Consider the following 14,528-nt stretch of genomic DNA (forward strand, 5'->3'; position numbering starts at 1 on the left):
CACAATAATAGTGTTGGGTCCTTAGTTTCATATCCATCAGTAGCCATTGTGACTGCGAGATCACAGAAGCCCCAGGTCATATCTCTGGCTCCAGTAGTCTTCTTGCCGTGGAACGGACGCCCCGCAGCACATCTACATGGTTTCTCCCCAGTATGTAGGTCACCCACAGCTGCTCCCCAAGTGTTTGTTTGGCTGTCTGTCGCCTTCCATTACCATTTCATCGTGTGGGTCTCCGGGGTCATTCACGTGGTGTGCCACTCCCCCCTCGCTCACGCTGACATGCCTCTGCAGTCACAGGGTCACAACGTACAGATACACACTAATGCATGTGACATAGTGGGCCTTTGATTATTCGTGTTCTGAGAGCAGGACATATAAAAGGCTTTTTTATGAGATATTGGCAAGGCGTGTGCCTGACTGATCTGTGAAGCTCATCATATATGAGTCAGTGGGAGAATCTCAAATAGATTATATAGAATGGAATGGCAATGGTATAATAATGGTATGCTTCAATAGAAGAATGGTATTACCATGGCTATTTGGACGTGGTATTATGGTGTTGTCATGTTTTCGGTCACTACACAAAAAAATTGTTATATATAATAATTGTGTCATTTCTAAACCTTTGGCATGGTAATACCATTCTTCTATTGAAGCATACCATTATTAAGCAATTCATACTTTTTAAAATTAAATGATATATACTGTAATGTTTCACTTTATAAATGGTACAGTTAATAACTTTTTACTGTGGTACTTTAAAAAAAAAAATCCTAATTAAAATGAGCAATTTTTTACAGTGTTGGGATACCGTGCTGGAGATTATGATAATCATACAGTACCATTTGAATTACCATCTGATACCTTCATTGTACCATGGTTCCTCCACAGTAATTTTCTCAAGAGCATTTACGTCCTGTAATAGAGGTTTGTTTGTTGAGCAGCCCTGGCTTATTGGAGCGCAAATGGTGTCATTGCCTTGACCTGTTCAGCTTTTCACATCCCCTGTAGACTCAACACATCTGCACATTAGCATAATTGCTGGTTGCCATAGCAACCCCAGCACAACACTTAGAGGTCCCGAGCCCCTCACTCTCATCAGTGGACATGAGCTAACAAAAAGTGATTGCGTCCACCCTCACCCTCTGGGCACTGCAATAACACTGTAAAGAGACCTGAGTGCAGCTTCAGTCCTGCACTTTACACAAAGACTCAAGCAGTGGAGCTTCTTCACAGCTGAACACACTCATGATATGTTTTCACACACTGTTGTGGCGTTCTTTTGTCGTGCTGGCACAGTTACCAGCCCCTGAGAGATCTGTTTGCAGGCGGGACACTGTCAGCTGAAGTTTTGTTTTTAATACATTAATGTTCCATTTATTACAACATGCACCAAAAGAACTACAAAAGTACACTTTTTAAAGAGGACCTATTATGCTTTTTTACATTTGTTTTTAACGTTAGTGTGTAATGTTGCTGTTTGAGCATGAAAAGTTGCAAAGCACTAAGTCACTCCAAAAGGTGTTATTCTCTATATCAGTGTTTCGGAACTCCCCTTTGTAGTCTTGAGTTTTCTTCCGGGAACGTGCATGTCAGGCCTGTTTAAGTTGCGTTAGTGTGTTGAAACTCGTGGTTATGGTAAGGGAAGTGACATTTCCGAACACGCTCGAAGCGGTTGACCAATCACAACACACTGGTCCAGCCAACCAATCAGAACACACTGAGCTTTTTGGAAGGAGGGGCTTCATAGAGACAGGAATTAACCAGAGCGTTACTGACAGACTAAAAAGAGAGGTGCTGCAACAATGTAAAGTATGTGAAATTTTTTTGCTTTTTTTTAACCGTGAAGCATGAAAACCTATTGTAATAGACCCTAAAAACAAAATCAAGACACTGTAAAAGGGTATAAAATGGCCTCTTTAAAATAAAGGCGATTTTAACAGCAATGCCATAGAAGAACCATTTTTGGTTCCCCAAAGAACCTTTCAGTGAACATTTTTGTACTATAAAGAACCTTTTGTGGAATGAAAAGTTTCCATGGATGTTCCAATGGAATCATAGATGGCAATAAAAAAACGTAATTTTTAAAAGTGTTGTAATACCATGTTTCACATAGAAACATGGTATTAATAGAGTTGGGCCCTCTATTATTCTCAATATATATGCTGCCACTTGGAAATATTATAAGGAAACATGGAATTAGTTTCCATTGTTATGCTGATGACACTCAAATATATATTTCATCACGGCCGGATGAAAACGCTAAATTATCCAAATTGACAGAGTGTGTTAAAGATATAAAAGATTGGATGACGCGTAATTTTCTATTATTAAATCCAGACAAGACAGAGGTAATACTTATCGGTTCAAAAAACCGCCCACAGAACCTCTCACAATACAACTTTGACATCGTAGGATGTCCTGTTACTTTATCCTCTACAGTAAAAGACCTGGGTGTTATACTCGATTGTAACCTGTCTTTTGAAAATCATATTTCGTATGTTACAAAAACAGCCTTTTTCCACCTTAGAAACATTGCTAAGCTACGTAATATGCTATCAGTTTCTGATGCAGAAAAGTTAGTTCATGCATTCATGACCTCGAGACTAGATTACTGTAATGCTTTATTAGCTGGTTGTCCTGCATCCTCAATAAACAAGCTACAGTTAGTCCAAAATGCAGCCGCTAGAGTTCTTACTAGATCAAGAAAATATGATCATATAACACCGATTTTATCATCACTGCATTGGTTACCTATAAAGTTCCGTATTAATTACAAGGTATTGCTACTGACTTATAAAGCCCTAAACGGCTTAGCTCCAGTCTATTTAACGGATCTTCTATCACCCTATAATCCATCGCGCTCTTTAAGATCAATAAATTCAAGGCTTTTGGTCATACCTAGGATATCCAGATCCACCAAAGGAGGGAGAGCATTTTCACATTTGGCTCCAAAACTCTGGAATAGCCTTCCTGATACTGTTCGTTGCTCGGACTCACTCTCCCAGTTTAAAACTAGATTAAAGACGCATCTTTTCAGCCAGGCATTCATATAATATTGTTAATCTCACAGTTTCAAACTACAATCCGGCCTCTAGTTCATAAATGCCAGAGGAGAACTGGCCCCCAACTGAGCCTGGGTTCTCCCAAGGTTTTTTTTTTTCTCCATTAGGTCACCTGATGGAGTTTTAGGACACCATTAGGCCGCTTGATGTAGTTTTTTCGGTTCCTTGCCACTGTTGCCTTTGGCTTGCTCAGTTGGGGATATTTTGGGGATATTTAATTTTATTCTATCAATCAATAAATTCCACTAGAAACAAACTTTGTTGTATTATTTTATTTTAATACTGTGAAGCTGCTTTGATACAATCTGTATTGTGAAAAGCGCTATACAAATATACTTGATTTGATTTGATTTGATGTTTCAGATCTTTATTTAGTCATACGACAGCTTTATGCGAAGAACAGATAGAAAATTAAAAGTTATTCTCTGGTAATCCTCTCATGCATAGCTCTTAAATCTCATGCTCGCGCTTGCACGTTCAAATGTGTAACAGTTCTTGACAGACTGACAGCTTAGTGGGTGACCTGTTAACTCCGCACTCTGCGGTTACAGTATCTGTCACCGTAAATTATCAAGCTCTTTAAACTGGGTGGATTCTGATTGGCTGTCAATGTTTTTATCATTTATCAGCTTGAAAAAATTGTTCTGAAAGTGTTTCCAATGATATTGTTATCGTAATATGATCTATGCTATATTATGATAACATTGTAATGATTTATGTGTAGTGTAAAGTTACTCAAAACTGTGGTATATAGTCTTTTTCCCTTTCATTTGCATTGGACTGTTATGCTTTGCGCAATTCTATTATTAATTCCTTTTGAGTTTGGATTTTGGTTCAGATAGAAATAATGTATGTTGATCAGTGTTAGTGTTACAATTTTTTTTAATCTTTTGACAAAAACAAAATTGCCATGACATTCTACTCTGAGCTGTCCTAGAATTGGCAACACTATCAACGCCGAAATGAATCTGCAGCAGTCAGGTGGTGCAAGTCAGAGCTCTTTAAGTTGTTTACATTCATTATTATTGTAACGTTATGTGCTTTGAGACATGAGGTAGTTTAATGCCGTCTCTCGTTAAGCTTTGCAGACTCTGCTGTGTGTGAGTTCATGTGTTTTGGAAGAGGTGTGGCTTTAGAGAGCGCTCTAAAGGAAGGGTGGGTTCTTATGCTTTCAAAGCTAGCTTGCTATTGCTAGCCTCTGAAATAGTCTACCCTACCTTTAAATATAAATGAATAACTGGTATTTTTGGGGGGGGAGTTCAGTTTTATGAGGAGGTGTTTACTTTTCCTTCGCACTGCAATGAAAACTGGCCAAGTAATGAGATTAATGCCTTTGGTCACATGCTCAGAGCTGGCGCTCACGTACTGTATACAGCAGGGATGGGCAACTTCGGCCCTGGAGGGCCACTGTCCTACAGAGTTTAGCTCCAACCCTGAAAAAAATCACCTGCCTGTAACTTTCTAGTAATCCTGAGGACCTTGATTAGCTTGTTCAGGTGTGTTTGATTAGGGTTGAAGCTAAACTCTGTTGGACAGTGGCCCTCCAGGACCGAAGTTGCCCATCCCTGGTATACAGCATTATGGACAGTGAATAGCAGAGGAAGAATCCGGAACCGGCTCTCTTGTCTCTGTACTCTTGGTGTTAGAAACGTTTATTTGCGTACTGCTGCCATTTTGTGCTGCTGTATTTCTGTTTCTCTGTAAGCGCCACCTACTGTCAAAGCGTGAAGTCTGGCTATTCAGCCCGTCTGTGTTTTTTTATTTTGAATTTTTTGTAAAATTTCCATGTGGGCCTTTAGTTCATTAGTGAATATCATTACTGCAAAATAAAATACACAATGCAAAACTTTTTTCCCCCTGCAGATATCGATAACGGCTCATTGTGGTAAATGAGATGATAACTCGGCAGTGAGTGATCGAGTCGTTTTGTGAATCTGTTCAACCAATGGACTGAAAACAGCTGGCTCAAAAGAATCATTCACTCACTCTGTAACAGGAGGTTGTCTATTTATGATCTCCATTATTTTGTGTTGTCTTTCACATTTGTTGTTGTGGGGCAGTAGATTCAGCACCGGGGCAACTGGGGTGCTACAGAGTCACAATGATATCTATAGAAACAACTTTCACTCCTCACAGTTCTGAGCCAGTGTCATGTTGAGAATTGAAACTGACTGAGATTAAATGTTTGTGGTTTTTCCAGAGGCCCTCACGGAGAAGCGGAGCCCTCAGACTGCCCACAATCTGCTCCAGGAGGAGGTCGCACGTGCCGAAGAACAGTCTGAGGTGATTTGAAAGTCCTTTGCATCCTTTATATCTCCAGAAACTCTTTCTGTGTCTTTTATGTTCAGTCCCTCCCCGCTCCGTATCAAAAGACTGGCAAAATTTTGACATGTTATTTTTTAGCATTGAATGCACTGTTGAATGAACATGCCCTGTGAACTGAACCAGAACAAAGCAGAATGAAAGCCTGACAAAAGTGCAGAAAGTCCTTACTCTACATGACACAATCCGTGTTTACACAGAACCGCTCTGAATATAAGGGTGACATGAAGGTGAAAATCCACTCTAAAAATCCACTAACCTCTAAACTACTTACAAAGATGGATCTGTGATCTAATCAATGATTTAAAGCATTGACAGCCCATAAAGCCCATGTCATAAATAAGAGATGAGGCTAACACATCAGAGCTGATGTCATGTCTCCAGCATTGTGGTTTGTCCCAGAAGTGGAAAACCAGCACTCCCAACATTTCATTAAGAACATTTCTCCTCACGTGGTGTTCAACTGTTTTTCCTGCTACTGTAGATATACAAACTAAACCTATATGGAATTAGCAGGTGTTCTGGGTGAAGTTTAGTGTAATGTCATGCATTTGCTAGGGTGGTTGCTTATTGGCCCAAGTCATACCATACTCAATAAGTCTCAATATTATTCCCTTCTTCAATATAAGTCTATGAGACTTTTTTTGCCCACCAGGCAAAAAATGCATTTCTGATTGCTTAAAGTAATAGTACTCAAGAAGTTGTTTAATTTGAGCTGTCATTCGCATCTGTAGCACTGATGAAGGACAAGTTTGAAGTTAATAGACTGTACAAATTGTTCAATATGATTACAACAGTTGTAATATCAGCCCTCATGGTCTCAGAAGCATGAAAATGGTTTCATCTGTTTGTATGGATATAATTACACTTTTCATTTTGCCTTGGAATGTCTGTGTATCCCTGTTTTTCATCCATGTGCTCATGTTCCTTGTTAACATTCATTACTAGTGTTGGGAAATCAGGCTTGTTTGCACGTATCGATTCCTTTGAACGGTTTCAGGTTAAAAAACAAAAAGGATTCAGGTATTTGTTGCAAATTACTACTGTTCAAAAGTTCAGGGTTTGTAAGAATTGTTTGTTTTTGAAAAAAGTCAATTTATTTGATTAAAAATACAGTAAAACAGTATTATTGTGAAATATCACATTTACAATGATATGAATTGTTTTCTATTTATATTTTAAAATGTAATCTATTCCTGTAATGGCAATGCTGACTTGTCAGTCTTCAGTGTCACATGATCCTTCAAAAATCATTTTAATATGCATATTTGTTGCTCAAGAAACATTTCAGCGTTGAACATTTTTGAGGAAACCATGATGCATTTTTTCAGGATTCTTTGATGAATAGAAATCTTTCGTAACAATGTAAAAATGATAAATTTAGAGCCTAAATATAATGAACAAAAAGCAAGGCAAAAAATAATTTCTTTGTATTTTAATAAAATGCTATTTATTAAAACTGTTTCACATACAGATCAATGAGTCAGTGAGTTGTTGACTCAAAACTACGTGTTTACAAACCATTTGAATGGATTCGTGGAAAAGATTTGACTCAGAAGAACGATTTCTCCGCAAATTGAACATCGCTAATCATTACGTGATATGTTAGCATCACAGACTATTCAACAAAGGGCTTAAAAAAGCTCAGCACAACGTGTGCCATTGGACAAATACTTCTTATATGTGTTCCCTTGTTGTTGCCTCAGCCTCCCTCAGCTGTGTCTGATTGATCCACGCTGGGTTATCCGTCTTCAAGCTGTAAACAAGCACTGTGTCTTCCACCTCACGCAGGCCCGATCGATAGCTCTGTGACTTTGTCATTATGCCCCTGCCGTCTGATTGATGATCTCACTCCGTCGTAAGTAAGTTGTACGGAGAGCCAGCCTTCAGCAGGACCCGTGCCAGACAAAACATCAGAACGACACGTGTTTAAAGCCGTGGATTCCCGCAGGACTTGCATATTCTATTAGTCTGGAAAAGGACTGACAGCAGCCGTTCATAGACTGCTGTTATATGAAACTATAAAATTTTAATGATGCCTTGATTGAGGAATTATTAAGAGCTAATAAACAGCAGGAGACCACATGAAACACTGTCGGAGGGCTCTGCTTAATCCATGAATACAAACAGTCCTTTAAAAAAAAATTGGGGGAATTTATAACTTTTGGATACTTGTAACTTTGTGTTCATGCAATAGTAATTGTACTTTTGATTACACTGGGAAACCCCACTGAGGTAAGGCATCATTACTGTTGCTCATGCTTGAGCGATTTCAACAAACCCCTGACCCTAAGTAATAACTTGTAATGTAGTGTTTGCCATGATTGTTTTGATATTTTTGATTTGATTTTTGCCTGCCAAACATTTAAACGAGTGAAAAAAATCCCATAGACTTGCATTGAAATGGGGTTTTGGACCAAAAAACCCCACAATTTTCCCAAAAATTCCCAAAGGTGCTCTATTGCAGGGGTATTCAAACACAATTTGAGAACATCCAGTTACACAAAATTCCTTAATGGGAAAGGTCCGGATAGATATTGTCATTTATCAGTGCTTTAGTACAGCACAGTAACAACCATACTTGTCCGAACTATGATTTGGGATCAGTTGTTTTCAGGACTATTATTAAATATATTAAATGAGACCATTCAGACACATTTTAAGGACATAATTGTACAGGCTGTACTTGTAGGCTATTACTATTTGTCTTGCTGCATCAAGAAGAAATAGGAAATTACAGTAAAACTAAAAGTATTGAACAAAGAGGTACACTTACAAAAATAAACTAAACTACACATTTGTGACAACATATCTGAGCAAAAGTGGTTGCATATTAATCTGTATGCAAAAAAGTCACTGTTGTACATGCATTGGGCATTTCACTAAATTGAATAAATAATAATAATATCTAAGTGCACATTTATTAGAGAGCAAAGGAGAGTCCAATAGAGGAAAAAATCTGACTGCACAGATTTTGTTGTATGCATGCACCAGTCACTCTGTACACTGAAAAAAATGATTCGTTGAATTTAATCAATTTTTTTATCGTATGTGGTTGCACACAATTGATTTTACCTACATTTAAACAAATGCATTAAGTTGAACTTAATCAATTTTAGTTCTACTTAATGCATTTGTTTAAATGTAGGTCAAATCAATTGTGTGCAACCACATACGATAAAAAAATTGATTAAATTCAACTAATCATTTTTTTCAGTGTACCTCGCATCAATGACTGATGGGAAAAACTTTTTTTTCTCCTGCCAATACTTTGAACTGTGGGGAAAAAAATGGTGTGAGTGCAACTGCCAAAGACAGTCTGTGGTGCAGCTGTTCATTGCTAAGCTTGGTGTGGTACTTGGTGTTAATAATGTTCATTGTGGAGAATGCTGACTCACAGCAGTATGTGAAACCAAACATGGTCAGGATGTGTAGTATCACTTTGTTTAGAACAAGGAAATCACCTGCCGACACCATCTACCCCCCAGAAAGTGGCAGGGTCACAGTTACCAACCTGCTCTTTCAAAGCCACATTTTCTTGCAGTTCAGACAACTTCATTTGTAGTGATGCAAAATTTGTGCATCTGAAGTTCTGTTTTGCTTCCTCTGGAAACTCATTTGTGACCAAGAAGGGGTTCTGTATGATCAGAAGCATTTTCCTTCAAATTGAGTCTTGAAGTTGTCCATCAGCTTCTGTATGAAGCTAGCATGGTAGGTCATATCTTTCTCTCCCTGGGTTTGCTCCAAAAGTTTGGGGAAGTGGACAAGTTCACCTTGGAGATCAGTCTTGAAAATCTCCAATTTCTTCTGGAAATCCCGGTCAGCTGTTATCAAATCATATACTGTGTTGTTCTATCCCTGCAGAGCTCATTAAGATGTGATGCAATGTTTGCCAAATATGCAGCTGTTTGCATCTTCTCCACATCTTCCAAAAACTCTTTTCACTCTTTTGCTCTGATAGGAAAGCTTTGATCTCCTCCCGAATAGCCCAAGGGCGCTCTAAGACCTTGCCTTTGCTGAGCCATCTGACATTGCTGTGCAGTAGCAAGTCATCATAGCCATCATAGACACCATCCATCTGCGATGACGGAGACCACGACTTCAGATCCATCCCTCTTTTTTGTCAGCATCCCTTTGATGGCCTCATGGATGTCCTCTCCTCTGCTCCTGTGTGTGATTCAAGAGTTGTTAAACCCAACAGAATTCCTTCTTTGTTTCATCTTAGAATCTCACAAATACCAGAAGCTGGGCATTATCAGTGGTGTCTGTTGATTCATCCACAGCTCAAGAAATGCACGGTGCATTCTTAATGGCCTCATCAAGTTAGCACATCTTCAGCTAATAATATATGACATTTTTGACGAGCGCTATGGACTCTGAGTATATAAGGCACATTGGTTTTGAACTTGTTGCGGGGAGAATGAATGCATTATTTTCTGTCCATTTTCACTATCAACTTTTCTTTTCTTTGAACAAGCCGTACTCATAGAGAGCGAGACATTATGCTGGTGCTGATCCTGTTTGAAAGCTGACTAAAATGATTTTATTGACTTTTTAAAATTATTTTATTGATATTGTTTAATGCTGTTCAGTACGTATTGGTCTTTTGCTGGGTCCGGACATGGACTGTGGTCCACCATTTGAATACGACTGCTCTATTGGATTGAGATCTGGTCACTGTGAAGGCCATTTGAGCATTGTGAACTCATTGTCATGTTCAAAAAAAAAGTTTGAGATGATTTAAGCTTTCTGACATGACGAGAGATGGTTGTGCGTGACAATCCCAGTGGATCAGCAGTTTCTGAAAGGCTCAGAAAACCTTGAGCCTGTCTGGCACAAACAACCATCCCATGTTCAAAGTCACTTAAATCACCGGTGTGTGTGTGTGTGTGTGATAATTTTCTAAACTAAAAGTTTTTCATGTAGTTTTTTGTACTTTACTTTGCTTTATTTCAAATAGCGAAAATTATTTTTAATAGTTTTAGTTTTAGTAAACAGTAACAACACTTCCCAGAACACCCATAGCAACCTCATGTTAACATGCTAAAAACAGTCAGAACATCTGAGTAAACGTATCGCAACGCCTTGGCAACCACTAAGTTTTACTTCTGAAATGTACAAATCACATTTATATTTATATTTTCTGAAAGGACAAGAGGAACTTAGAAGACTTATTATTTGTATGCATGCAATAGCTTTTGGATCCTTTTACTTTATATTTGTGTAATGGTAGCTTTACCTGCAATTATAAAATGCCAATGTGACGGAGATGGGGTAGGACATCATGTTGCGGAACCTCATTTATTAATTAATTTATTTGTTTATTTATTTGAGTCACACATTGCATGTTATTGTCCTACACTGATGTGTAGTTTGCCAAGGGCAGTGTCTTAAAAGACTTTATTGTTTTGCCTGCGAGTACATTTGGGGGTGGGTTTGTGCAGACTAGGCTTATTAATTATTCAGTCCCCCCATACTGAGACAGACAGAGTGCAGACACTTGCCCCTTCCACCAGAGGCAGACACATGAGCTCATGTTAAATTTATCCTGCCATTTATTTGTGCAGACATGTTTGTGCGTTAAACTCTACAATGCAAAAAAACAATGACTAAATTCATTGATTTTCCCTGCTGTAAAAAACAAACAAACAAACAAAAAACATCTTAAACAAGCCTAAAGTAGTTTTTATGGTTTTAGAGAGGTTTTAGGAACTTTTATGCTGGTCAGGATGGGAGATCAACTAAAGTAGACCAGATTTCCCAAACAGAGGTTCACGAAAAAATGTAAATAAATAAATAGGCCAAACTTAAAACTGAAATGTGCAATTCTTTCTATTCAGTGCAATTATCAATTCAAAGGCTGCAAAAATAAAAGCTTGAAAATGTTAAAAGCTTTAGGTTTTGAACCTTTGAAAGTGAAGAATTCAAGAAATAAAGGTCTAAATATTAGTATTGCCACTTGTAGTGTAAAATAAAATAATTATTATTATGATCTAATATTCATTTTAATTCATTCATTTTACAGTAGAATTATAATTTACAACACTAGTATATTTCGGTCTTTTATTTATTCGGTATATTCTTATATTTTTTTTTTATTATTATTATATGCAATTTGATTGGGTTCCTAAAACACAGAGAGGTTGGTCGTGTAGTGTTATATATGAATTAATTATAATAAAATAAATCAGAATTAAACCTTTACTAAAAAAATGACAAAATATTAAAGCATTTGATCTGTTTATTTGCCCTGTGATCATTAACCAACATACGAATGTGCTGTTGAATTATTAAAATATTACTTAAGTAAATATTTTACATTTAAGGGTTTCCCCAGAGCTAGACCATCTTAATCTTCCTTAGGCTGTTTTCTACCTTTAAGCAATTTTTTTCCCAGCAGGGTTTATTAAACTCAAAAATAGAACCAATCAGACAGCTTGAAATGATGCCACTAAAAGTCATTTTAAGGTTCATATTAGGTGTAAAAATAACTTGTTTTATGCAACTGTGCTTTTATTTGCCTTGGAACATGATGAGTCAAAAAGACAACTGCGTCACACTTGTTATGAATCCGGCTTGACTTCCCGCCCTCTAATACCTGTTTATTTGTCATTTGACCTTCACAGGAGTTGCTGGAGAGGTTCATGGAGGGCCACGTTCCCCTGGAGGAATTCCTTGATTCTTTTCAAAGCCACAGGAAGACGTACCATATCCGCCGCGCTCAAGCCGAGAAGCTCCAGGAGTTCAACAGACCCGACAGGAAAGCGAAGAAACGGGAGGAGGAGCAGAAGAGGCAAGAGGAGCACAAGGATTCCCGTCCCAACGGCATCAGCGCTCACCACGGCCCTCCTCGCGTCTTCCAGCTCAGATACGGCCTGACCCCGGCCATCCTGCTGCCTCTTTCCTCTTCCTCGGCTTCAGTCCTACCTCCTCTGGACTCGCGCTCATGCCACCCGCAGGTCTCAGGGCCTGGCGCTCCTCACTCCTGCCCCGGGCAGCCCGTTGGCCTGAGAGTAATAGGACAGTTACCCGGCTGGCCGGTGAGACCGGTCCGATTGCAGCAGCTGTACAGGCCCAGTCCCCATCAGTCCGAGCCTCCGTGTCGATAACGCTCAGCATCGCGAGTTTGACGTGAAAGCAAAAGTCCACAGATTACGCAATGACCACGTGAAGCCTTCATCGAGTCGATGTATAATACTGATGCTGCCATGAAATCAAACTAGGGCTGCACAATCAATCGCAATGAAACCACACGCGATTTGGCAAAGCTCGTCAGTGCAGCACGGCTGATCGGTAGTAAATACTGCTCCATCTGAACACCAGAGGGCGCTCTCACACAGACACGCCAAACATGCCTCGCCGTAAAAGTAGGATAACGCACATCATTCCAGGAAATCCCTATCAGGCTGTAGCTGAATAAACAGAAGATTGAAACGCTTTGATTGATTAAACATGACTAATAAACACACGACTGCCTTATTCTGTGTAAGAAGCCACATCATCTCAGAAGGATGCTCAACTGTCGTTACGAAGTGAGTTTGGAGTAAAAGCATGTTATTAAATGTTGTCTTTTGTCGGACAAGAGGTTCATAAATGCTCATGTTTGGAAAGATGTTTGACACGTGTTGCTTTTTCAAATGCACGTTATAAGTGAGTCAAACTCACAGTGCTTTCAGATGGAGCAGCGTTTACAGAGCATAAAAAATAATCGCAGCCTTTGCGATTTCAAAATCGCGATAAGCCAAATCGGTTTAAGTGCTATTACGTGGAAATTGCGATTAAGCGTGCAGCCCTACATCAAACATTAATGTACCCAAAAAGGGAGGATAGCAGAAAGCCATAAAGTATTTGTTAATGTTGCTTGTCGTTGTGGCTTGTTCGTTTAACTTGGTTGTGTTTTGTATTTGTGTGGGTTTAGTCGGGACGTGGCAGGAGTTTAGCTGCTGTTTGAATGAGGGAAGGGCCCTGTTTCATGAGACACTACTTTTTGACTGGAAGGTCTTTCGGACCGCTGAGGGACTTGTGAAATGGCACCTTTTTGTAATGTTAATGGATGTTAAATAAAGTCTAATCATGATGTTTATTTTAAACCAATATTTGGTTGTTTTGTATTCTGTTTCCTTGGTGTTGGTCTTGAATTTACTATTCTATAAAAATCTGTTCACACACAACGTGTTTTTGCATTCCACTGCGCTACTTTACACGGAGAATCTTTCTTGAAACAACAAATTTACCTGAGATTCAAAAATTAAATAGTTTCATGAGTTTTTTTTATTTTTTTATTGATATTATATTGGGTAAAATAAAAACAATCTGTCAAAACAATCACAAATCTGGTCAGGTTTCACCTCAACATCAAATGAATGAAATAATTAATTAAGAAAAGAACCATAATATAAATATATGGGTTGTGACATTATTTTAATGAAAATTAAGAAAAATTTCCCCTAACTCTCATTACAATTATATATATATATTTGTACTGTAATGTACTGTTATGTATGCAAGAAGTAAAATTCTTTGAAAAAATTCATTATTAATTGAGAATATTGTGAATTTCAGGCTCATTACAGTAATAAAAACCATGTTAAACTGTACATAAAACTAATGTCACGGTGCAAAAATATTAGTTTTCTTGATGGAAAATAAAGTGCAGTATTTTTTTATTTTTTTTTTATTTTGGGGTGAAATGTGACCCAGAGATTATTCGTTATTGTTTTTCTGTCATCAGACAAGTTTTGTTTTATTAAGGATTTTTCTTCCAAGTAATACAAAAGAAAAAAGATGTACAAGTGTATTAGATGAACTGATTATGTATGTTTGTCTGTGCAAGACTCGTTTTACAATGAGAACGGTTCAGATGGTTTATTTATTATTTACACAGCTGAAGCTGAAGTCTTTGAAAGCCCAACAATTTGTTGTTTCAGGTTTTTCAGCCATTGCAGTGGAGTCTGTAGTCAGAATGTATGGACACGCTGTTGTCTTTGACTAAGTTCTCATAGACGCGGCTGATTTGCTCCAGGGTTATGCCTTTATTTTTAAGCTACAGTTGAGTAGGGTTACAAATAAACGTGGCTTAGCATAAAATCCATTTTAGTAATGTGCTCAGCGCCAATGAAACGCATATCTAAGAGTAAGGGA

At 38.3% G+C, this 14,528-nt stretch overlaps 1 protein-coding gene across 1 annotated transcript in view; it reads left to right on the forward strand.

The window, feature by feature from the left end:
- vps37d (VPS37D subunit of ESCRT-I) overlaps window positions 1-13,481 on the forward strand; it is a 36,862-nt gene extending 23,381 nt beyond the window's left edge. Inside the window, exons 3-4 of the mRNA XM_084114322.1 lie at window positions 5,266-5,348; window positions 12,014-13,481. Of these exons, the coding sequence (XP_083970448.1) occupies window positions 5,266-5,348; window positions 12,014-12,496 (566 nt within the window). The 3' untranslated portion in view covers window positions 12,497-13,481. The remainder of the gene's footprint in view (window positions 1-5,265; window positions 5,349-12,013) is intronic.
- Window positions 13,482-14,528: the final 1,047 nt, after the last annotated feature.

Source organism: Abramis brama (genome assembly GCF_963993115.1).
Source record: "Abramis brama genome assembly, chromosome: 5".
NCBI classification, from domain to species: domain Eukaryota; kingdom Metazoa; phylum Chordata; class Actinopteri; order Cypriniformes; family Leuciscidae; genus Abramis; species Abramis brama.